At 34.1% G+C, this 24,688-nt stretch overlaps 3 protein-coding genes and 1 long non-coding RNA gene across 6 annotated transcripts; 3 read left to right on the top strand and 1 right to left on the bottom strand.

Annotated features, from left to right (window-relative positions):
- Positions 1–3,396: 3,396 nt before the first annotated feature.
- On the top strand, positions 3,397–9,190 carry LOC105321828 (uncharacterized). The gene is made up of 3 exons (XM_011420287.4): positions 3,397–3,968; positions 6,326–6,704; positions 6,906–9,190. The coding sequence occupies exons 1-3, from the start codon at positions 3,813–3,815 to the stop codon at positions 8,633–8,635; spliced, it is 2,265 nt and encodes a 754-aa protein (XP_011418589.3). The 5' UTR covers positions 3,397–3,812; the 3' UTR covers positions 8,636–9,190.
- A 2,728-nt stretch (positions 9,191–11,918) lies between these two features.
- Positions 11,919–18,997, bottom strand: LOC105321827 (integrin-linked kinase-associated serine/threonine phosphatase 2C). Of its 3 annotated transcripts, none has more exons than XM_066079144.1 (10): positions 18,853–18,997; positions 18,410–18,571; positions 17,297–17,414; positions 16,538–16,644; positions 16,241–16,334; positions 15,741–15,828; positions 15,359–15,477; positions 14,673–14,792; positions 14,372–14,453; positions 11,919–12,203 (listed from the first exon to the last, which is right to left on the bottom strand). In XM_066079144.1, exons 1-10 carry the CDS (start codon positions 18,881–18,883, stop codon positions 12,060–12,062), a joined length of 1,065 nt encoding a protein of 354 aa, XP_065935216.1. In that variant the 5' UTR covers positions 18,884–18,997; the 3' UTR covers positions 11,919–12,059. The 3 variants fall into 3 exon arrangements, with proteins under 3 accessions (XP_065935216.1, XP_065935217.1, XP_065935215.1); XM_066079143.1 differs by lacking the exon at positions 11,919–12,203 and adding an exon at positions 13,665–14,027; XM_066079145.1 differs by lacking the exon at positions 14,372–14,453.
- A 484-nt stretch (positions 18,998–19,481) lies between these two features.
- LOC109617849 (cilia- and flagella-associated protein 251) lies at positions 19,482–20,656 on the top strand. The gene is made up of 3 exons (XM_066077846.1): positions 19,482–19,562; positions 19,790–19,845; positions 19,931–20,656. The coding sequence occupies exons 2-3, from the start codon at positions 19,801–19,803 to the stop codon at positions 20,654–20,656; spliced, it is 771 nt and encodes a 256-aa protein (XP_065933918.1). The 5' UTR covers positions 19,482–19,562; positions 19,790–19,800.
- A 212-nt stretch (positions 20,657–20,868) lies between these two features.
- On the top strand, positions 20,869–21,799 carry LOC136273772 (uncharacterized). Its single transcript, XR_010712001.1, has 3 exons — positions 20,869–21,039; positions 21,348–21,437; positions 21,680–21,799. It is a non-coding gene; the product is annotated as an uncharacterized lncRNA (long non-coding RNA).
- Positions 21,800–24,688: the final 2,889 nt, after the last annotated feature.

Here is a 24,688-nt window from a genome sequence, read left to right as displayed (position 1 = left end):
CGCAGTATAACAGTCTGACCTATAAATCAGAGCAGAAGAGATTTGTCAAATATCGTGGTATACAAATCACGACCATTGGCTTAGCTTAATGAATGTAAATACATGTATATTGATACGATATCATAAACTATATAATATATAATAACTTGCTTGAAATAATTTGCAATGATAATGAACTCGATGTTAATTTCTGTTCTTGGTGTATGTAAATACATAACCATCTTGTTCAAATTAATAGATCTTGATCCATAGAGATCCATTTCCTTTAAAAAAAAACATCATAAAACAGAAATGACACACCAGTTTATACATAATATATCTGCATATCAAAAGACGAGTTATTTGGTAATCGCATTTGCAGCTACATCGTATTTTTGTTAATGAAGTAAGAAATATCATAGTTACGATTTGATGGCAATTTAATTGAAGCTGTAAAATATTTTACTTACTGTAAACCAACCTTCATTTGCGTGTTTAAAAATATTACGACGTTCGCGAGAGCACCATGCATCGCAAATATTTCTTGCCGCGAAACGTCTTTAAAAGGGCAACTTATTTTAGAGCAATCTCTAGTTTTGAAATATATTTAAGTTTGTGGGAAGGAAAATCAGAACTGAAAATATTACCCCCTCCCTCTCTTCAAAAGAAAAAAAATTAAATCAAATAAAGATATAAGAGTTGTGAAATATATAGTTCCTTCAAATGATAAACTATACTATACTCTTAAATCCAAAACACGCAAAAGATAAATTAAAGGGGCATGGTCACGATTTTGGTCAAAATTTATTTTCCCGATCTTAATGTTTACAATTCTTCACTGAGACATTTTTAATAGTCATATAAAATTTGAGTGCCATTCGTTAAGTTATAAGCAAGTTACAGAGCTTGTATTTCTTTATTATGTAAACAAAGCTTTTGTTTACATTTTAAATGTTGAAGTGAAAATTCTAGTTTTAAACCTGAAATGAATGTGTTAAACGTTGCGAACTGTTTATTTATGCTTAAAATGAGAAGTAGACAGACAAATCAACTTGAAGAAAATTTTTTACTGGTTAGTGGTATATTGAAAACAAAACATATGAAATATATGTAAACAAAAACAGGGCACGAGCCTTGTTTACATGACAAGGAATTGTGAGCCCTGTATCTTACTTATGACTCTACGACTGGCTCTCAAATTTCGCTTGATCACTAGAAATGCATTCCTAAAGTATTCTGAATAATAAAAACAGAAAAATAGAATTTGACCAAAATTGTGACCATGCCCCTTTAAACAAATGCTTTCTCTGGTAGACTTTATTTCACTTTTGTTCTGATTTCGAAAGAGAATAACGACTTCCAAAATTTGTCATATTTCTTAGAATGTTGTCAACAATGGTGAAAACTGGTGCATTTCTCTTCAGAGTTTTGGAACAGGAAAATGTATTTGCAGCTATCACCACAATAAACTTATGTAATGCCACATGATGAAGCTATAATGCGAGATTGTAGGCGATGGCTGCGGACATAGTTTTCTATTTGAAAAACTACTAAAAAGTTGGTGTCTTCTGCTAAATTTTAAGGAATACACTGAACCCAAGTTCTAAGTATCCGCCCAATATACCGGTAGCGCATTGATCATATGAAATAAACGCTATAGTTTGTCTTGCTGTTGGTGTGGCTGTTTTTCATCTAATTCTTCAATGGCTAAGAACGATAGAGCTGTACTTGGATATATATGGGGAGAGGACAACCTAGGTTACAGAATGTGTGCCAAGTCCCAATTAAAAATTGGCACAATAAACATATGATCAATTCAAATCAACGAAATGACATCTGGTTGCGATCCCAAGATCTTGACCTTTGATGAATATCATGAACACTTCCGGTTTGGTTGAGCTTTCGGTTTGTTGTTATATATATATATATATAGTTGTCGCTGGAAATGGCAATACACTAAAGCATTGACAAATTATGTTAAAATAATACTTCATACGGATTGCCAAGTACCTAAAACAATAACGGGGACGAAAAAAAAACAGTGGGTACAACTTGTCGTAAGAATAGTTCAGACACCCACATTCCAACTGCTCTTGGTTTTTTCCTCACTGGTCGTTTGGCAAATTTTAAGTGTTAATCATTTGAGAATAATACGAAAGACTAAAGTCAATCGCAAAACGTTGCCATTTTGATAAATTACGTGCTGAAAGATACAACTTTCTTGTTTTCCTCACGGGTTATTGATTTCAATCATTATTGTTTTACTTTATCTGTGCTAATGATGTGAAGACATACGGTACATCTTTTACAATATGTTGAAAGTTTCACTTCATTTTATTTCATAGTTTTTTAAAAATTATTCGATTTTTAAGGGGTGAGCACTTAGAGGTTTTATTAATTGCATAAGTAAAACGCACTTTTACCCTTGAGAAAACATAACTAGGTAACATTTGATATATTCTTAACTTTTGGTGTTCTTTTGAAAATTAATGCCACGTTTTTATTTTGTGATTTTTAATAAAAATAATTTAAAACCCCCTAGAACAAATATATAACTGAATACGAACGTTCTTCTTTACAAAATGAGAAATTGATATTTCGACCAGTTTGCAAAGCTACACTGCTTCATTTTTCATAAATCTGTGAAGAATTGGTTTTTTTTTTGTGTTTGCTTGCAGTGGACGTAAAATATTGGTCTTTCGTGAAATTAAAATTCTTTCCGTTTAATTGCACTGGCTTGTGAGTCTGGTGGTTAAGGGAAGGAAAATGTTAAACTTAACTGGATATTGTGAAAGGCGTATACTGGCTTACAAGAAGATACACATATACTTTATTCCAAAGATTATACGTGTACTTTATTTTTCAATAAATCAATGCAACAATTTTTACCGAATTATAAAGGAGGAAGAAAAATGAATAGGGGCCGGTATTACTAGTATAATATGATCAAGTCTGGTTCATTTTTTTTTCATTCCTTTTAACATTGCTTACGCTTTTATTGCTGAAAATCCAAGAAGAGAAGTCGCTTGGTTTTAAAAGATATCTTAATCAACAAGCAATAATATTATACCATCTACTAGTATATAATTACTGTGTATAATGTTGATTTCTTCAAATTCACCAAGGGTCATTTGACATTTGTGAACCTAATATCACTTACTTTTCTAAAAAGGGTCAAACAAATGAATCCTATGCTACATGTATTACTAAACCACAACCAGAGGTTGAACAAGCGTTTATCAGGTGCAACCAGGTGGATTTTTTGTACGAAGCCTCTTCGAAAAATAAACTGACGCTTTAGAATTTTGTCTACTTTTCTATTTTAGTGTAGCACACGACGTAGTACATAATTCGTCGCTCGGTCTGGCCCTCAGTCAATTAAATGGGGCCTCCCCTCACACGTAATGGTCAGCTTGTCAGACGAGAGCGTTTTACGAGCGCGTGTATCACCAACCGTCCCTCGAGAACGCGTGCTGGTTGAATGGAAGAGGCGAGACCCCGCTAGAAGCGGCCCGTATGCATTGCAATTGGGGACAAAATTGGAATATTGTGTCCTGATAATTGCAGAACTGGCATGTTTGGTGAACTTCTACACGGGGAACCTGTAAAACGATGTAAATAATAGCACGGACACGAATTTGGTTTTCCTTTCTGTACTAAGAATGATCCTAAAAACCCACTCATCCACTTTTCTGTGAGGGATTTTTAAAGAGTTTTTTTAAAAATCAATTATACTATACTATTCTTTTAAAAGATATGGCATTTTGTGTGCAGTTTTGCAAACTTACATTTTGATTGAAAAGAATACGTGACAAAAATCTCAGCTTTATACGATGTTTTTGCATTGGATTTTTGTGTGCTTACACATTGAGGGGATTTTCGGACATGGAAAACTCTGGGAGCCCCCTAGTCGCTCTTCCATGTGGAGACGGGGATTCCACACCCCTATGAATGCGAATGATAACGAGTTGAACTGTGGTGGGTACGAGGTGAGACCTGTTTATTGTTTTGGAGAGAGAGAGAGAGAGAGAGAGAGAGAGAGAGAGAGAGAGAGAGAGAGAGAGAGAGAGAGAGAACAACAAACAAATAGAAATAGATAAAGGATTTTTGGTTGTTTAGTTTATTGGCAGTGTTTAACCGTGATTTAAAACTGACTATGGATTATGATTATGATCGAACTCTAGCAAAATCGAAACAAATTTTTCAATACTTATGGTTTCGGATTTCTTTACAATAATGGTCGAAGGTTAGATTAAAATTGATTGCATACAATTTCTATGTACACATGCAATAGAAGGCTTTTTCAGAAAGAAAAATCGAATTATTTTATGTCAATGCATGAACATGTATTCTAAAAGCTTAGAAAAACATGTTGATTCTAACTCAATAAAACGACAGAGGTCTCAATTAATTTTGGATTTTAGCATAAATCCTAAGTTTTTTTTGTTTTTTTTTTACTTTAGTTTGTTGAAACAGCTCTCTGTTTTATAAGAAGTCAGTAACCCTTACCCTCTATTCTATCCCATTAACCGCGTATAATTTAGAACCCCGGTAATTAATAAAGTCACAAATTTATGGTTGTGTAGCCTTTACGAAGTGACAAATAAAACCATTGTGATGTGTTAAACATTACTCAGGGGTTGTGTTAAAATGAAGAGTTTAAAGAGGTGGTATGGGGGTCGCTCACCTTCAAATCCAAGAGATGTTAATTTTTGACAACGTTAGAATTTAATACTATACATGTAAATATCAAAGTCGACGCTCCACCACCACAAAATTGACAAGATCCCGATGAAATGAAATGCCATTCGAAGGATTTGTAAAAAAAAAAAAATCGGTATGAATAAAAATGTTGAAATGTTCATAGCTCGTTTAAGCTCTTTCATTTTCCATAACTGTTGCAAAATAAGGGTTTTATCCACTTTTATTATAGTGTGTAAAAATAAAATTAAGTAAAAAAAATCATTTGGCTTATTTTAGCTTCTTTCGTGTTTCTGAAGTTGTAAAAGCGATATATAATAAACAAATTGATATTAAAAAACACTTCTCTAAAACAGTAAATAATGTTTTGCGTTTATGACAAATCCATTGAAGAACAAAATACAAAACACGAAAAAAATGGCAAAGTGCATTCAATATCTGACCATACATTGTAAATAATATCTTATGTCATTAGGGGGAGCTTATTTGACCTGAAAGTATTTATTACTGCATGGCCAACCCCCGCAATGAACCTTAATTAGCAAAACAAAAAAACCAAAGAATTACCTATAGAATGCTGCCCGTTTTGAATGAAAACGTGTACTTATGGGCTTTTATTCGTTGTTCCCGAACGAGCTTCAAAGTCTTTGTACAAAGAGTTGATTATTAGTAACACAAGGAGACCTCTGCTCAATACCAGATAAAAGTCATTCGTTAAGACCACCAAACCACTAATTATGGAAGCATACATCAAGATATGCAGCTAGACATCGGTGCCCCCTCATTGTGGATTACCATTAACGACAAAGGGTCTGGTATTTCAACGTATATTGACTATACTAATCTCGCCATGCAATAATCTATAACAAAAATCCATCAATCCAGGTGATTTTTTTTTATCTGTACACAGCATGTTGTATCAGTTACTAGTAAGTCTACATTAATGAATAATTCAGTTATCAATCAATCAAAAGACTTAGCCATCATTGTGTTGAGAAATAGAAAAATATACTACTTGCCGGGAAATAATTTGGTATGCAGTTAACAACCAAGAATTATAACAATCACGCGGACGAAGTGACTTTTACGATGCAGTTGTTACTATTTACCAACAATTTTAGCTTTTGCGCGGGTGATGTCTGTCAGACCGCAGGATTTACACCCCGATAAAGCAATGATTTCTCTAAACTGGTCTATGTACAGACGAACCGTGACCAGTCCATTGCAACTCGGCTTACACCGTAATTAGAGAGATTGGTTTTTTCTGCTATTTGATACTGATGGATACATGTATTCTTGTTATAAGAAAAGAAATCTTAAATAATCATATTTATTCAATGACATCTACATATTTCGCTGTGATTTTCGTGCAGTTTTTTTTAATTGATTACAAGTTAATATTAAAATCAACTAAATCACGATGCACAGCAAAGTTCATGGGAACAACACAAGAACTTCTAGCCTGTCATAATAATTTTTTTTGTTTGAAAGTCTAATTTTACAACAATGAAAAAGGATTCCCTTGTGCTAGATATGGCAAGTTAAAATCAACAGAAAAAAATCCAAAATAACCCCAAAGGATGCTTATGTCAGCTGTTGCCAAATATTACATGTGCAAGTAAAAGACATCCACAAATACTTTCAGAACCAGTGGATCCACAACAGAGGGCGCTGCGGGGTCTGTGGTGATCCTGTCCAAGACATTCCCAGACCAAATGAAGCAGGAGGCAGATACGCATCAGGAGTCATCACTCGGAACTACAAAACTGGTGATGTCATAGACTTAACAGTAGACCTCTCAGCGAACCACCTTGGATATTTCGAGTACCGAGTCTGCCCTGTTGAAGATCCGAATGTCCCAGTAACGCAAGATTGTTTGGATAAACATCCTGTTTACATAACGGAGACTCGAGATGGACGATATCACGTGAAAGCATCCGAAAACGGAGTGATTTTCATGAAGGGTCGTCTGCCTGCAAACATGTCATGTGATCACTGCGTGTTACAGTGGCGTTATAATACAGGTAGCCAGGCACATCAGACAAAAAATTATTTGATGTATGAAAGCAAAATTTTCAATTCTGACCTATCCATTTTTATTAAAACATGCATAAAATTTTCAAAATTCGGTGATATTTCACAATTTCTTTTACTAGTTATCGAATGATCAAAAAGCTGTTTTAAAATTGATTTTTTTTAAATTCTGATTTGTTTTTTTAATCAAGGTAATCGATGGAACTGTGATATCAACGACAATTGTGGCCATGGAATGGGTCCACAAGAAGAGTTTTACGGGTGTGCAGACATTTCTATTATGGAGAGCCCAGACTCTACGAGTGGCTCCAGGGAATCACCATTAAAACCCTTTGAGCCTTTGGAAATACAATTCCAACAGACACTGCAAAACTTCAGAAGCATTTCCATGGATGAGGTACCTTATTCTGAAGATCAGAAAACCTACTCCACTGATAACTACCAAACTTCTATTGTTACCAGTGCGTATCCAGAGGTGATTACGAGATCTTCGGTAACTGAAAATTCGGTTTCTGCTTCAAGAAACTTGTCGGAATCCACTGAAATTCTTCCATCCCTGTTAGCGGCAAAAGAAACAAAATATCAAACGCCATCAAGTTTTATCAAGCCAGTAACTTTAAAATCAGTTATTAACTCTCTTCTGGAATCAGATCCAGCGATAGCTAGATCAAGAACGCCACCGACCGTGATTCAGCCCGTAACAGTAAAATCCGCGATGAAATCGCTGCTGAATGCTGAACAGACATTAAAACTTAAGTCGCAGCCAACTTTGAAAATCGATGCTCTTGATATCAAGACAACGCAACACAACGGACAAAAAGTGGCAGTTCTGGAAAAGCTCTCCGATATGCTTTGGTCGATGATGAAATCACTCCTTGTAGAGTCCAACAAAAGGAACGGTCAGAATATGGCTTCAGTAAAATGGGATCCATTGAGGTCTCTAGGAAAATCTCCAGTTCCAAATACAGACATGAAAAACCGCTACAAATTTGAGCTCAAGTCACCCTGGCCCCCGACTCGACCAATGATTGTTCAAGCCGACTACGGCATTGATGACATCATCGAAGGCAACCCAATAGCTCTGAGTGAAATTTCTCCGAAAGAGTATCTCAAGGGTCCGATGAGTAAGTTTAGATCAGCCTTTAATGGGAGAATGAGCGAATTTGATAAATACCGACATCACACGCACAATCTCGATTCAAGGCTATTTGAGTTGAAGCAGAAACGAGACAAAATGACAACCACTGAGGAAATGGCAACTTTAAAGACACTGGTCTGCTCTGGGGCAAGCAGCTTTCTGTATGTAAAAGGAATCAACACCTGGTGCACGAGAAATTGCAAAGCAGGAAATTGTCCGCAACACATGTGCAGATGTGTAAACAAAAGGGTTAAAGTAACCACGAGTTCTATGTTAGATATTGAAACCACCACTTCAAAACCCATTGACCCCACGAAGCCCCCGATATTACCAATTCTCTCGGAATTTAACCGTGACGAACTCAAGGTCGAAAAAGTTTCCAAACCTCCGACGAACGTTAATTTTTTGTCGAAAGAAGCGTATATTGATCTCTACAAGAAAAATCCCAAAATATTTGGACAGAAAATTAAATATAATACACCACAAAATAAAAATCTTGGACAAAAAATCGAAGACAATGTATCACAAAACAAAAATTTTGAACAGAAAATCAAATACGACGGACCTCAAAACAAAGTTCTTCCTAGAGATACCATGATCAAAAGTCCCTCTTTGAAGAAATCGAGTGTTCAAAAGCCATCTGCTAAAGGAAGTCCCAAAAAGTCGATTATTTGCCATGGTGCAGACCAATACGGCCAACAGAGCGCAATCAAAGGCTGGTGCACAGAGAACTGCAGGAAAGGGTTCTGTCCCAAACGAGTATGTGTGTGCAAGTATGGATAAACTACCTCCTGTCTTTACCACATAACGTCCAGTGATACAATAGACTATTATTATGCAGTGCGATATGTGACAACACAGATAACCCCATGTTGTATTGAGAGATAAACTGAATCAGGACAGATCAAAAGGTTAAAGTTGCATTTTAAGGAGGCTGGGTGGTCAACCAATTAACGTAACATAACTTCCTTCATTTTTATATATGATATGATTTCTTTAGTAAAGTAAAAACCCATCTTTATTTATCTAGATATATGATTTCTTTAGTAAAAAAAATTTAGTTTAAAAAATCCATATTTGTTTTATATCTTTGAAATTTGGACATTTTGCGATATCTTTACAATGAACTCTTTTTCATGGGGAGATTAATATAGTCTCAAATAGTCATGACCATCCAGCCTTCTTAAATAAAGTACATTGCATTTGTGAAGATCTCGCTTTCCTATGGTCTCTGTGAGCAAGATATGCAATGTGTCTACACTGAATAAAGAGAAAAATGGAATAAGGACTTGGTTTAACAAAAATGATGGATTACAATAAAGTATAACGTCGTTGTGCGAGTCCGTCTTGTTGTTGATGGCAGTGCTACTTAACGGTTGGTCAAATATAATTTTGTAATATTCTACTTCATTTTACCACGAAAATTAATAAAACAACCGTGAAAAAATGGTGACTAAGAATGTTTAAAGCACAAAACAGAATTGATGCAAAATACCATTTTCTTGGGTTTTTTTCTACCTTTATATTCATTTTTAAGTGGTCAAGATTTCTAAAATTTTGAGTTATTTTAATCCAACTTTAACCTCTAACTTTATTCTTTATATTACCGTTATTTTAAAGTTATTTTAAATTTTGTCTTTACTATACATCTTGTTTCGATGTTGTAAATATTGCGTTTTCACCCAACCAGTGAATTTAAAATTACATACGGACGCACTGTTGTGGGATATTTTGACCTTATATATTTTTCCAACATAAATCTTGTGTGTATAACAAGTAAATTATCGTACAGTTCTAACAAGCTTCTTTCGCACAAGACAAAGGTGTGTTTTGCCGAATTAGAAACCCGGAATACCGTTTGTACCAAATGTAAAGTGAATTGCTGGAAAAATATTAATCATTTAAAAAAAGATAATTTTGGTTCAAACTTTGTTTCGATTAGGTGTGGGCTTGATACTTCGTTATTTTTATGTCTTTTGAGATTTTTGGCAGGATGTGTGGTTAAATCCACCTCTAAGATTATTTAAAAAAGCAAAGGTTCTAAAAGAAAAAAAAACACGGAAATTTAAAAAGAATCATTTTGACATGCCGTCCTGTACATTTGGTTATATGTACTTGTAATTTATGATTCGGCAAACCTCATAAATGTAGAAAAAAATTTCACATTGCTTATATATTTATCAAAGTGAATATTATTGAGTCTAGTAATTCATAGAATGTGAACACTTACCATTTAACTATTTACTCATTATTTACTCATAATTTGTTTAATAATAACAACCAAGCTTCAAAACACGTGCAAGATATTTTACATGTAAAAATGCACGGACGAAATTCACGAGAAGTTCCTAGCTTGCGCTGAAAAATAAATATTGGGTAATTTTCGCATGTTTCTAGATGTGAAATGCTTTTCGTGTTCATTTCATTTGATATGCAGTATATACCCATTTAATAACGTTCAACACTTCTGCACGTTTGGTCGTCTCATGAAGCTGATTTTATCCATATGTAACCGGATCTACCCAGTGAGTCACACCTTTTTGGCTCTCATCATCGTATGAAAATATTCAAATTTTCTTAAACTAATACTGTCGTAGTAAGAGTTACACAGCTACTTAAAAAGCGAATATTATCCACATTAAGTAATGTGATTGAAAACAGGACGTGCTGAATAATGTATATCGCAATAAATTTACATCTACCGAGCATGATTCCCTCTATTTCTTACGGAAACTTGTAGTTCATCCATAGCTCTATAGAAACAGCCAGACTGAAATCTACACGCCCCATTTATCGATTGGTCGAAACCTACAGTGACCTAAGAAAAATCTCAAACTGCACGAAATAATCATGATGATGTCATACTCAAAGTCTCACAGGAGACGATTTGGCTGTTTCTTTTAGCTAACGTACTGATGTACATTAACAGTAATTTAGTTAATTTTACTTACTTTTTACGATCAATTTATTAATTTTCTAAAATAAAGATGTGAATATAAGCAATAAAATGTTTTATTTGATTAATTATGCGGGTTATGAAGGTAGCGATCACTGCAGGTTATATATATATATTTTTTACAATGTCGCCAATTTATATTCCGCATAAATCACCAAAGAAGGCATTTTATTGTTTAAGTGAATACATATCTTTTTAATAAGATTTTTTTTTTACCTTTTGGAAAATTTTTGGACCATAATTTTTGTAAAACTTTATTGGTTAAAAAAACGGACGTAAAACTATTTCAAGTAGGCAAAGAAGTCATTTTTTGACACAACCGAGGAACAAAAACCAAAATGTATTAGCGATATGTACATGCATGTTTGTTAAGATTATTTTGCTTCTGAATTGATGGCTAAACAATGACTGGTTCTAAATTATTACAAAAAACAAGTTGCTATAGTTCAGAAATTCCCATAAATTTTGCTGAAAAAGGTAAGGGAAAACAAAAAACATATGTATAGAATTCAGTAAAACGTGCAAAAACATTTGTACATGTTCAAGAACAATTTCCTGAATGTTTGCCATTAATGCATGTATTCATCATTACTCATAAGGCCGCCCCATAAACATGACAAGACGGCCATAGCAAGTCTTTGCGGTCAGAACCTGTTTCTTATCAAAGGTGTAAAAAGGTGGCACTGCATCAAAAATATAACTGTCAGCTCTTTTAGTCCAAACAGTTTTTTTTTCCATGATTGCATTATGATCATGAAGCGGTGAGTTTTAATAACAATACGAATAGATATGTTGTCATTTCTTGGTTTATTTCCCCCCAACATTTTACAAGCAGAGAAAATATACACGTCAAGTGTTACCATGAACTTATGAGCGTGATTAATTCCCGAGTAAAATGAAAGGGTGTCATGTATATTTTGTTGACACAGTTTGAATGGTAAATTACACGTTCGTTTGACTTGAATTTCATACATCCTGAAACGTACAGCGTGTGCATTTCATGATAAGGTACACGGTACCCACAAAAGGAAATCTGTTTTTAACAAAATTACAGACAGTACTCTGCATGGTTATTTTAACACTCTTCATTTCTCGAACAATTAAGTCTTATTCACATTCCAAGATTTTTTTCATCAATAATACCAACATAAGGGTCATAATAAAAAATCCATGGATTTCGACGAAAAGATTCAGACAATCCTAAGGTAAACAGCTGCAGCATACGAAGTTTTTTTTCTGATGTACTTAAGGTCATGTTTTGTTGACGGATATTAGTATTACAGTCACATTGTCTGCGCTGAGTCGAAGAACCGCTTCATTTGCTAATTTTTGGCAGACGTTCTGACAACGCACTTCCATTGCTGTTTTATCATTAGATTCCGGTATGCTTGCATCCTATACATCATATGAAAAAAAAATGGAAAGAATTATCCATAACTTGCAAAAAAGAAAAATGCATGTACTATTCTATACAAAATTGCACAGAAGAGAATGTCTCGTCATAAATCAAACGTATAAATACGCGAGCAAATGAAAGTCACCGTAAACAGCTGGTAAATGTTTCAGTTCTATATGTGTGTCAATAGCAGCCAAAAATATTCTACAAGAAATCTAGCTGTAAGTTAGTTATAGTATAACTGATAGAAACTTTTTAAACAAACCTCAAATAAATAAATTTGGTAATTCCATATTTTTTTCAAATTTTATTTTGCCAATAAAATTGCAGAGGTTCATAGTTAAGTCCCCTAAATAAGACCAATCCCAGAATTAACCCCCCCCCCCCATAATTCCCAACCAAAAAAGGGTCAAGCCGGTTAACTTTTGCATTTTTTAAGTCGAATAAAAACTCAAAAACTTTGTCTGCTCAAGTGCATCCAGGTGTACCATTAAATGTGTCTTGATAACAAACATAAATCTACCGACCGTTTTGAAGTAAGTTGCCTGCCTGTGTATATAAGTTGTCAGTCGATAAAAGGGATGGCCACTCGCAGGTGGTTTATGGGTTATAAAACCGTAAAAAATTGTAATGAGGTCAGAAAAATTTTCAAGGTATAAAAAATCATCCATGAACACAGGGTTTTCTATTTTTTTTTGTTTTTTATTTGTTGGTTTTTTAACAATGAAGAGACTTTAAAAAAAAAAAATCCCCCTTGAACTTTTCTCCATGAGAATAATATTTTATGCTATTCAGATAAAAGTTTAAATTTACCTGACAAAAACTTATCATATTTAACATTATTTTACATTTATTCTGAAAGTATATAAATACATGTAAATTCTAAATTTCTAAATTTACTGTATAATAAATATTACAGTTATATATAGGCCTACATTACAGACAACAACATTTAAAGTATAATACTTTTGAACATATAAAATCTAAAAAAAAAAAAAGAAAACGAAATCCTGGAATAGTTTATCCCTCAGGACCAAAGAGCAAAGTACATTTTTTCTTCTCAAGTTTTTGTGGATTGGTTCATTTTTTAACCTTTTCGACATATATCTTAATAAATGTATGTCAAATTGCCATCAATGTTAAATGTTTGGTAACCAAAACTTGACCAAGAAAGATTTTGTCCCACCCTGTACCACTACTTAATTGTCATTCAGATTTTGTCCAACCCTGTACCACTACTTAATTGTCAGTTTAAAGAACAATGGTCGGCTTTTGATGTTTTCTTCATTTGACTCCAGGTCGAGTTTACACTGGACATACACTAAATTAAGTCAGGACAGAATGACAGTTAAGATGAAACAAAAAATAAAATTCTGACAAAGCAACAAAATTATTTAGTAAATAGTTTGAAATACCTGATTTTCCAAGCATTCATTTTGTCAGATATTTAAAAAAAAAAAATTATCTGTAACCATACTAATATATCTACTATAGTCTGTCCCAAGTTATTGCTTCCATCGCTTTTTGATGATTTTTAATAAAATTACACATACCTGTGAAAGAAATACAGTTGAAATCGTTAAAAGGAAATATATCCAAGATATCTTCATTGAACAATTATCCCTTTCCACTCAGAAAAATTCACAGGAACGAAAACAGATTCCTTACGGAGATTTATAATGGGGAATGTTTACATCTTTTCTCCATTCGGAATACACTCGGAATACATCGCACAATTTTTTAACGTTATCATCCGGGCTTATTAATGGCTGTTGCAATGCAAAATCTCCGTAGACTTTCAATTTCGGGATGTGTATTGAAACCTAAAGTGGTAGAGGGGGCGTTTCAAAACAGATAATCTGGACATTTTTTATATTAGTGGATGAACTTAGTTTGAGCACAAAGGTATTTACTATTATTGAAATATCAAGCAAAAAGTGGTGGAAGCAAAAACTCGGGACAGAGTATAGTATCTATTTTGAACAATACATACACAAATTTTTAAAGATAATTTTTCATGATCTTTAATTGAAAAAGTGTTTTTAGAATTATTCTCCATTTTAATTTACTAATTCTTCATCCAAATACAAGATTATGCATTACATGTACTTTATAGTAGAAATAATGTCCATTAGAAAAACATAAAATTTTTCCAGATTTTCCATACCTCTAAAAGGTTATTTGTGAAGCTGATGCATTCACTAGAAGAGAATCGCTTCCACAAACCATCGCAAGCCAATACAATATACCTATGAATTAAAAAATTAAAATCCTCTATAAATTCTCAAAGCTAACATCTGGTCAGTGGAAAACTATAAAGTGGGTCAAACTGACAAACAGACAGACAAGGAGATAATTAACCACTGATTCCGCTAGAAGGAAACTGACAAGAAAACACTAAATATATACAATATTTCTATTTTCTATTTGTTCACAAAAAGTTACGATGACCTCAGAGATATAAATACCTGTCTTGATCAGTCAGCTGACATTTTTTGACGTCAGGTACACAAGACACACCGAGCTTCTTATACTGGCCGTCTCCAATTGACCTTGACACCTCCAATACTCCCAACACTCGACCGTCCCTGAAACAAAAATCATCACTTTATATACCTCTATAATTAAAAGAAACTGATTTTATTTTTCAAAAATTATCAGCAGAAGTTTGGGTGTGGTAATTGGTTTACATAATTATTGCATAAATAATCTAAATATACTGATATGTAATTACAGTTCAACTTCGATATCTTGAACACTGATATCTCGAATACAATGGATATGATGAAGTGATTTGTAAGTCCAAACCCCTTATTTTTTTAGTATTTTACCCTTTAAGTTAATATCTCGAATTCTTGGATATCACAAAGTCTTTAAACAGTCCCATCTAGTTTGAGATAATGAAGTTTGACTGTATCTTATACAGATTAAAAATCAAAATTGTTTCTAATAAAAAGAGTTTATGAATCCTTTGAAAAGCCAATGATTTTATTGTTACATTTCAGTGAATGTACTAGATATCATATAAACTACAGTAAAATGCTAAAGGATTTATACATTGCACCATTAATACAAAAAATCCCTGCAACCATCTTTATGCAGAGACTACTGAATAATTAGGTGTTTCAACATGGAGGAATTAATGCTTGCGTACTTGACATGTCCGCCTGCTTTCTGAATTCTGATCCTCTCCTCATACACCGAGGGACTGTGTTCCGTCGTCAGTGGGATTGGAATGCAAGAGTTATCTTCCTTCTGTCGGCACAGAACTGCCTATCAAAAGAAACACAAATCATGCACACAATTAGGTTGATAATTTCAACTTCATATAAAAGGATTTTGTATCAATGTGCAAGTATCAAATTTTCTGTACAACAAATTTATTGACTTAATGGACAGAAATGAAACTCTCTTTGAAGGGGATAGGGGAGGGAGCTTAGGGCATGGGAGTGGTTCATGATATGTATATTTCAAAATGAAAATGAGTTGGTTCTTTTTATCTTTCATTGTTACAAAATCCACTTGCACCCATTTACCTGGCTGTCTCCAAGCCAAGCTATGAACACTGTTTCATTAATAACCACCATTACTGTAGCTGTTGTTCCATCCTTCCAAGATGGTTTTCTGAAAATTCAATTAAATTAATTAATTTTTTTTTTTTTTTTTTACATTTTTACATAGCTGTAAAAACAAAAACAATAAATCTCTGTTGAATTAAAAGGTGTAGCATCTTTTGCTATTAATATAAGGTGTGAGTAGGGGAGTTGATATGTATAGGTATTAATATGCAATGCTGAACAATTAGTTTTAATATCATGGAGCATGGGTTAATTTAATTAACCAAATGGCATGTTCCATGATATTAAAACTAATTGTGCAGCATGATTAAGTAATGACTTTTAGATTTTGAAATGAAAGAAAGATGTTAATACTTTAGAAGAAAGAGATATTATTTCATAGACCAATATGGAGATCTTGTCTATCTGCATTTAACAGTAATAAATCATGCATGCAAACAAAAATAATTCTAACTCACATTTTTGTTGCTTCTTTCAGAAATTCTTCATCTGTCTTTTTGAAAGTTTCTACTAAGGTTTTCTTCATTTCTTTCTCAACAATAGACACTTCACCTATATTTGTAAAAAAGTAAAACAATTTAAACATGAAATAATCTCAAATACATCATCACTCATCTGGTACATTAATCTTACACTTTATACAAGATATTCGTAAAATTTAACATCAGTACAAAGGAAATGGCTTTTAATTGCTTAAAAGATGAAAATTGGTTCTTGTTTAATATGTGATGAAATGGGTGGGTGGGGTACATTACCCTTTGGGAACTTATCCAGGAGAAATTTATGCAAATGTCTGGATGCAAACCTAGAAGCCCTGGCTCCACCGTGCCCATCATAGACAGCGAAAAAGGAAACTCGATACCTGTTGAGACAGAAGTTGTTCATCAAGTTGATTTACATACTGTCAAATTCATTAATTCATTTTTTTTGCATGTACCAGTAACATATATGTATGTATATGCGTGATAGAAATTAAGTAATAATTCTCATAATAAATACCGGTAATGAGACAGTCAAAAAACTAGTAATGTTCAGATGAAAATCATTATTGAAAAATATTGATTATAATAATGAAAGGGTCAAATCTTTTGGATTGTGTCATCAAGCTTGTACAGCAAATCAAAAGTCCATTTCCTTTGTTCTTCATTTTATCTAATTATATTCTATACAATGGATTCAAATAAAACAATGCCTATTGTAAATATTTTGTTATTTTAGATAAAAAAAAAAAGTCATCTTTTTCTGCGCTTACTGTAATTTCTTTTTTTTTTTTTGAATAACTTACGTAGTACTTATTTCTGGGATTCTCCCATTTTGTATCAAACTGCAAGTCAAACATTTTGAGCTCCTAATGTCTGTTAAAGTTTTATATCATTCATGACTGTCAGCAAAATAAAAGTAAGATTTTCAAAATTTGTGATGGGTGCTTCTGGTGATTTTATGTGGATATCAATTCCTTCCATTTAATGAGGAATCTACAATACTGGTGCCTATACTGAACCCGACAGACTTACACAGATGGATGGAGGTTTGGTATCTGCTGTGTGATGTCCTCCATTAGGATGTGCTCATCCTGCATTTCATCCCTCTCTCCTTGTCGCTCGGCATAGAATGGAGACAATCTGTACTTTACTGCAATATAAAGTCTAACATAAGTCTATAACCTCAATTAGCTACTTCAAACTCCCAATGTATTAATCTTGGCTGTACTATACGGGGGACTAGTCTATTGATTATAGTGTTCCAGCTCCTTCCTTTGCTGGTAATTAAATTCAGATTAAAAGGCTTGTTTCTTTGCCATTAGCACAAAATCTTTTGCTTGTTATACCTGACAATCAAGAATCCATGATTTAATAAAATCTGATTTTGTTTCAGACAAACAATGCTCCTAGAAAGAAAGAAAGACAGACAGAATTAAAGCCTCAAGAGAGTCTATGGTTACAGAACTAATGTACTTAAACTAATAAAAGATCAACAAGAGATGTTTGTGAAACACTTATGCCCCCTCCCTTAGACATAACTATAGGGTCACAAACCTTTATCATAGGCAGCATACATGGAAATGAAATTGACCTTTTGAACTTAAAATCAATAGGGGGCATCTATCAGTACTATCAGAGATGCATCAACCAATGAAGTATGACGTGTCTGAACTAAAAAGTTTTAGAAATATAGGTTCCTAGATATTCTTACATATGTATGATATATCTACATACCAATTTCATTTCAGTGTGTGCAACCTCTGCGAAGAAAATGAATGGAAATTTCAAATAATCGGTATTTTTCTAGCTAGCTAAGGTCAAGGGGCATGACAGTCAAAACTGCTCGATCATACCCAAAACAGAACTTGTCACAGATATTCTTATGAAAAATCTGTATACTAAATTTCATTTCAGTATGTGCAACCTCTGCGAGGAAAATGAACAGAAACTGTTGGTTGACTGACAGACAGCAGCAAAGCAAAATGCCCTAACTTCTTCGAAGGGGGCATTAATTATTTTTACAAACCTGCTAACTTGATTAAGAGTGCGATTATACATTTTTCACAGTGTATGATTAAAGAATCCTACACAAATATGCATGTACATGTATTTATCATGTTTCTTGTTAGTTCCTTTGTGTATTACCAGATGTTTTTAACTTTGTGGATTTTTTATCGTCTTCCTCTGCTTTCCGTTTACAGTTTATCTGGATCTTCTCACTCTCTTGGGCTTTGGTGGCACTTGTGTCATTTTTTATTGGAATGTCATCGTAGAGACTTGCTGATTCACTTGCACTGTTGGATGTCGCTATAAATTGATTTCAATTTACTTATTAGGCGGTACAATTATTTAACCATGATAAAAATAATTTAAAAGGATATGGTGAATTTGAGCGGAAAATTTTGATACGTTAATTTTTACTGGTTGAAGAACTTGACCAAAATACATGTATTTCTAATCTTGGTAATCGTAAAACAGAATTTGCAAAGTGTGGAATCGCTGAGTTGGACTAATGTTGTATTATTGTAATGAGATTAAACATTAGAAATACAAATCAAAGTACATCTATATCTATTAACACAATTAACCTGGCTCAGGCAGGTCGCCAAACAAATCCATTGTTAACACTGTAAGATCGTAATTGGATAAGAGAGTAAAATGTATTTTGTATCAATGTATGTGGTGGTTGTTGTACAAATCAACACCGGAAATAGGTTTTAGACGAATGTAGCTAACGTATTTAGATGACTCTAAAATTTCCGGCAAAATATTTATTTTAAACGGGGAGGGGGTGGTGTTATACAAAATTCATTAACATTATGGTAACTACTATCGTTGTTGCTGCTGCAGAAGAAGAAGAAGAAGAAGAAGAAGAAGAAGAAGAAGAAGAAGAAGAAGAGATATAAATAACATTATTTACGTCGCTCCCGGTAACTACTATATATATATATAAAAAATATGATAATAAAAAAAATGAATAATAGTTTCAAAATATTCATTCCTTTATCTAGTCCGATATCAGCTCGTCAGATTTTATGCAGACTTAAAATTGTGATAACAATTGTGAAGATCCTGTTATTTAACAGTGTAAGTGCAACAAATTTTTAAGTTGGGGCCATTTGATTCTGAATCAGGGATAACGTTAAAAAAAATTAGTCTTCGTTACATCGTCGCCGGATCCGTCTTCCGTTTTCGATTCGCAAGTTAACGTGGCGTCACAATCATAGTCACATGGTATAACGTCACAATCAAAACGACGCAATCACTATCACTACAGAATACACAGAGGATTTGGCAGGTAATGAAAAATCGCATGGTTGTCGGTAGTTAGAACAATTAAATATTGTATGTATTGTCATGCTGTATATTTTGAATTTATCGGGTGGCAGTAAATACAAAATTTACAACATGACAACCTTGTAAATTTTGTTTTTACCACCACCCGGTAAACTCAAAATTTACAACATGACAGTATGCACATAGACATATATCAGATGTTATTATAGAAGACATACTTCGTTTCAGATCACAGTAAAATGGAGTCACAGTCAGATTCTAGAAATGGTCCAGTTTTCAATATGGTAAGTAAAATTAATTTTGTAAATATCGATAAATCATAAAGTTGCGACAGAATGTTACAATCTCTTTTGTCTTCTTTAAACATAGGAAAACTGTCGAATCACAGAGGGACTCGGGATTCAACGTTCAGATGACAAGAAAGTTAATGGAATCGGAAATGGAGAAATGATACGTCGAATTAAGAATATTCCTGTATTGGAGGAAAGAAGACTCCTTGCCCTAGAGAGACACATCAAGCGTAAACGGAGGAGACGGCCGTACGTCAAAAAGATGAAGAGTTCGGAGAAAACAGAGCAGCTTGACAAAACCATGGGGGCTCCCAATGGAAAAATGTCATACGATTTGAGTCAGAATGAAATTGAGGGTACTGGGATGGCAGTTTCAGAGAAAGACGAGGAGAAGCCAAATGGCAAGACTGAGAATTCTGTGGTTCAATCCCCAAAGATGGACGTCGAAGAAAACGAGCAACAGGGTGTACAGTTTGATAAGTTGGTTGAATACTTACTTGACGAAGTAAAATCAGAAATAATAAAGAGAGTTGAAGATGGATTAAAGAGCAAGAGCGAAGTAAACCAGTCGATGTTTGGAGAGGAAAGTCATATAAAAAAGGATGAAGGGGCTGATATGGAGGTGAAGCAAGAAAACGAAGAAAATTTCACTTCCGTGAAGGAAGTAAATACTTCGCTGTCTGAAGATGCTGGGCACGTTGATGATGATGGCTTGAAGAAAGAGATAGAAAACTTTCATGATGAAGGGCATAAAGATTTGGAAAGAGCGAAGGACAATGAAAACAATATTGTTTATATCGGGTAAAATATCTTCTTTTCTTTTTTACCACATGTATACATTGTATTTGTACTTCATTAGTAATTGAATTTCATAGTTCTATTTTCCTTTTCCAAAAATCAAATACGTACTCGGCGTTAGAAGTATGAAATGTTAAGAATAATTCTCAATTAAGCAATTTAATACAAATGTATATTATATGTACAGACAACACTTATAACTATCATATTTAATAACTACATGTTAAATTTCTTCACAGAGATGAAAAAGCCGAACAAAGTTTCAGGGCGTCAAGGACCGGATCAAAGGAGCCGAAACCAAAAGATCCTGAATTGGAAGCCGTAGAAACCAATCAGCTCTTAAAAGAAGAAAGAGAAATTGAAAAGACTGGTTTCAATGTAAGAAACAAGGTAATAACATTTCATTAGTACTTTACAACTTTAATACCAAGAAATTCGAGATATACGGCCTTGGAGAAATGTATTAAACACTCATAAAACTGTAATGAAGTATTTATCCAAATTTGTATAATTTGAGAGAAGAGAAGGCGTCGATGCCAAATTTTTCCCTCTAAATTCTTTGTTATAAATGGCCTTAGTTGCCCCGAAATTAAAAAAAAAAAATTCATGACCCCATCCACTGAAATACGAACTATAACTCATTATTAAGTAATGATCCCGGTAAAAAAAATTATATTTCTCTTTTCTATTGTTTTTAGATTGTCCTCGATGACGATGGGGATGACGATGATGATGATGATGGCTTCATGCCAAGAAAATTGTTTTTCTTCAGCTTTTCTGAATTCAAGGTATTATTCTCTTCGTCTAGATATTGTATTTTTATATGTTTATTTCACCGCAAATATACAATAACCAAATTAATGAATTTTGATTGATTTCATAACATTTCTATTGTTCACACTGATAGATTGCCTTTAACAACTGCATGTATCATTCAGTCTTTTATAAACTTCAATGTCAGCGTAAATGCACGTACCTAGAACACGTATAAGAATACTATGTAAGATATTTTTTATTTCGCTTTGTTTAGAAAGAAGAAGCCTCCGCATAATGGAAGAATACGAATTCGAATTATCAGCATAAACAACATTCCACTTTTTAGGGCTATTTCGTTAAATTATGACACAAGTTCAAGAAATTAAATATGATATTATTCTTTATAGTTGTTGACTATTTTATTTTTTTAAGAACTATAAACACCTTCATTATAATGCAATATTAAAACAAGAACATGCTTTCTTGGGTGGTTCATGTGGATATAAAGGCAACCAAAAAAAAATAATAAACCAAATATACAAAAAATAAAAATAACCCTCATCAGCAATGGTCGCTATTTTCATACCCACATGAACCACCAAAGAAATAACTGTGTTATTTTTATGTTTTCATTTCAAATCTCTTCAGTTCAGTCTCTGTCATAATAAATTTTAATCACTTAGAACTGCGCAGCTGCTGACTTTAGAAATCTTTAAAAATATAAAAGGATATCATTGGTGTCTATTCTACAAACTTTTGATGAGAAAATTGTCGAACCTTGCAGCTTTCGTGGATATGAGAAAGAAGAATTCAATATTCCTAAAGCATCGACCGATTTTCTGCATATGCATAATCTTAAAAATGAACAAGGGATCCGTGTACTGATAACTTAGAGCGTACTATAACTCATTTACTCCATATCTTAGACTCTGAAAATCCCTAGAGAGATGGCCAGCCACCCCCCTCCCCCGCACACACACCAACGCAAGATCCTCTACTTAGCAAAAATTCTAATGTGAAAATATTTCAAGACTTGCGCATTTGATTATCACTTACTTACTTAGTTCTCTTCTTTCCTTGTGGAGCATAGGACTACTACAATCACTCTCCATCTCACTCTTTTTGGGGCTGTTTTCTTTGCCTCATTCCAGGTCTTCCCAATATTTTCAAGTTCCTTCAACCATGTCCTTTTCCAGCTGTGCAGTGGTCTCCCTTGTTTTCTCTGGCCTTGTGGATTTCAGTCTAACGCCTCTCTGGTGATGTTGGTTTGGGACTTTCTCCATTTGTGGCCAATCCATTGCCATGCTCCTTTCTTTATCTGGAGTGATGCTGGTTCCTGACTGACATGTACGCTTCAGTAGTTGTTCGTTAGATATCTTAAAGCTGACATGAATTCATAAATACGCATTACTTCCCTTTTATCTCCGACTACCGCCATATTAGTTGTCGATTTCTATTGTTCTGCTCATCGCTACACACCCCCTATATAAGGCCGAGAGCCCTCGTCATGCTTCACCGCATTCAGGAATTTCATACACCCGAACACGTTACCTTGGACGAAAAGATTTGTAAAAACGCGTTTTGAACAAAAATAATATGACAACCACTTCACTGGCAAGATATATCTAATAAACGACGAAACAAGACAGACTGAAATCCAGGCGCAGATACTTAAGAAATTCCTCGATAATTGTAGACCGTTTTCCTGTGTATGTTATAACATCGCACATGCGCAAACCACACACTGTGGCAGATCGAGCAATGTCAATTATCGCATGGATTTTATAAACGGGGAGTTTTTGTAGGAACGGATAGAAACGTTGTTACTTTCTTGGATTTACTATCATTTAGCTACTGTGTTTGGATGTAGTGTCGCCAGGGTTTTCAAGAAGATGCAGACGTTATGCACTCTGTATGAACGACACACGTGTTCGATGTGCAAGCGAAGTAATGCAGCACTGTCTGTGCAAAATAATACAGATACCTTGGACATCCTTTCAAAGAATAAATATATTTTGTATTTCATTGATTGTTGTTTTCTCTATTCTTTATTACTACATTTTACTACATGTGCAATGTGTAGTTCATGCATTTAGAAGTCCGTGCAACGTGAATGCCTCGATCGGAAAGCAACCGACCGTAACTTTCTCAACCGGTATATATACCCCAGTGGCAGTAGAGGAGCGATCGAAACTAATATGGCGACCAAATGCTTTTATGAATTCATGTCAGCTTTAATTGGTTATGTCACTTTACATATGTGTCGTAGGCATTTGTTGGTAAAAACATAGATGTTTTGCTGTAGTCCTGTTGTTCGTCTCCAAGTTTCAAACCCATATAGTTGCACTAATTTGACATTAGTGAGAAATATCACGATCTTTGCACTTTCGCTTAGTGTGCTGAAACTCGAGACTGGTTTGAGCATTGCGAAGGCTTATCGAGCTTTGCTTATCTTGGCTTAAATATCTTCGTCTGAGCCACGTGTCTTGCTAATAATGGAATAAGTAGCCTGTTTCACTCCGGTATTTACATAGGAGGAATCAGTGATGGATGTTTCATGTATTACTTGCACTGATAATTCTTCATATAAGGTCTTGATAATATTTACTATCATAAGTGGTATTCCATAGTGTCGCAGTAGTGGACACATTCCATCTTTGCCGACACCGTCGAAAGACATTTTAAAATCAATAAAATTTGTGTTCAGTGTTGACTGCCATTCGACATATTGTTTCACAATTATTCTTAGAGTTGCTATTTAGTCAGTACAGCTACTGCTGGATCTAAAACCTGCCTGTTCGTCCCGTTAAACTTTATCCACTGCAGCTTTCATTTTGTTTAGTGTAACTCTACAGAGGATCTTATTACTAGCTACTGGTGGCAGGGTCATGCATCTCCAATTTCCACAGCAGCTTAGGTCTCCCTTTTAAAGCAGTTTTACAAGTAGCCCTTTGTTCCATTCTGTTGATATTCTCTCAGCTGTCCAGAATTTACTTAAATAGTTTATACAAGTATTCAATATCTCTTCTCCGCCATATTTTAACCGCTCAAGTGGTATACCATCAACCCAAGCCGCTTTACCATTCTTTACATTGTCAACCTTTATGTTAAGGTCATCCCCTGGTGGTAAGATTGCCACTGGTTCTGGTCTATTTAGGACACAGATGAAGTGTTCATTCCACCTTAAGTTTCCATTTGTTCGTTTATCTTGGTGAGGACCTTACTATCTTTGTTTAGACCTGCATGATTTACGTCTATAGTTAGGTTTTGCTGATGTTGTAGA

This window comes from Magallana gigas, chromosome 3, assembly GCF_963853765.1.
Source record: "Magallana gigas chromosome 3, xbMagGiga1.1, whole genome shotgun sequence".
NCBI lineage: Eukaryota > Metazoa > Mollusca > Bivalvia > Ostreida > Ostreidae > Magallana > Magallana gigas.
This window is presented reverse-complemented; position numbering and strand designations above follow the sequence as displayed.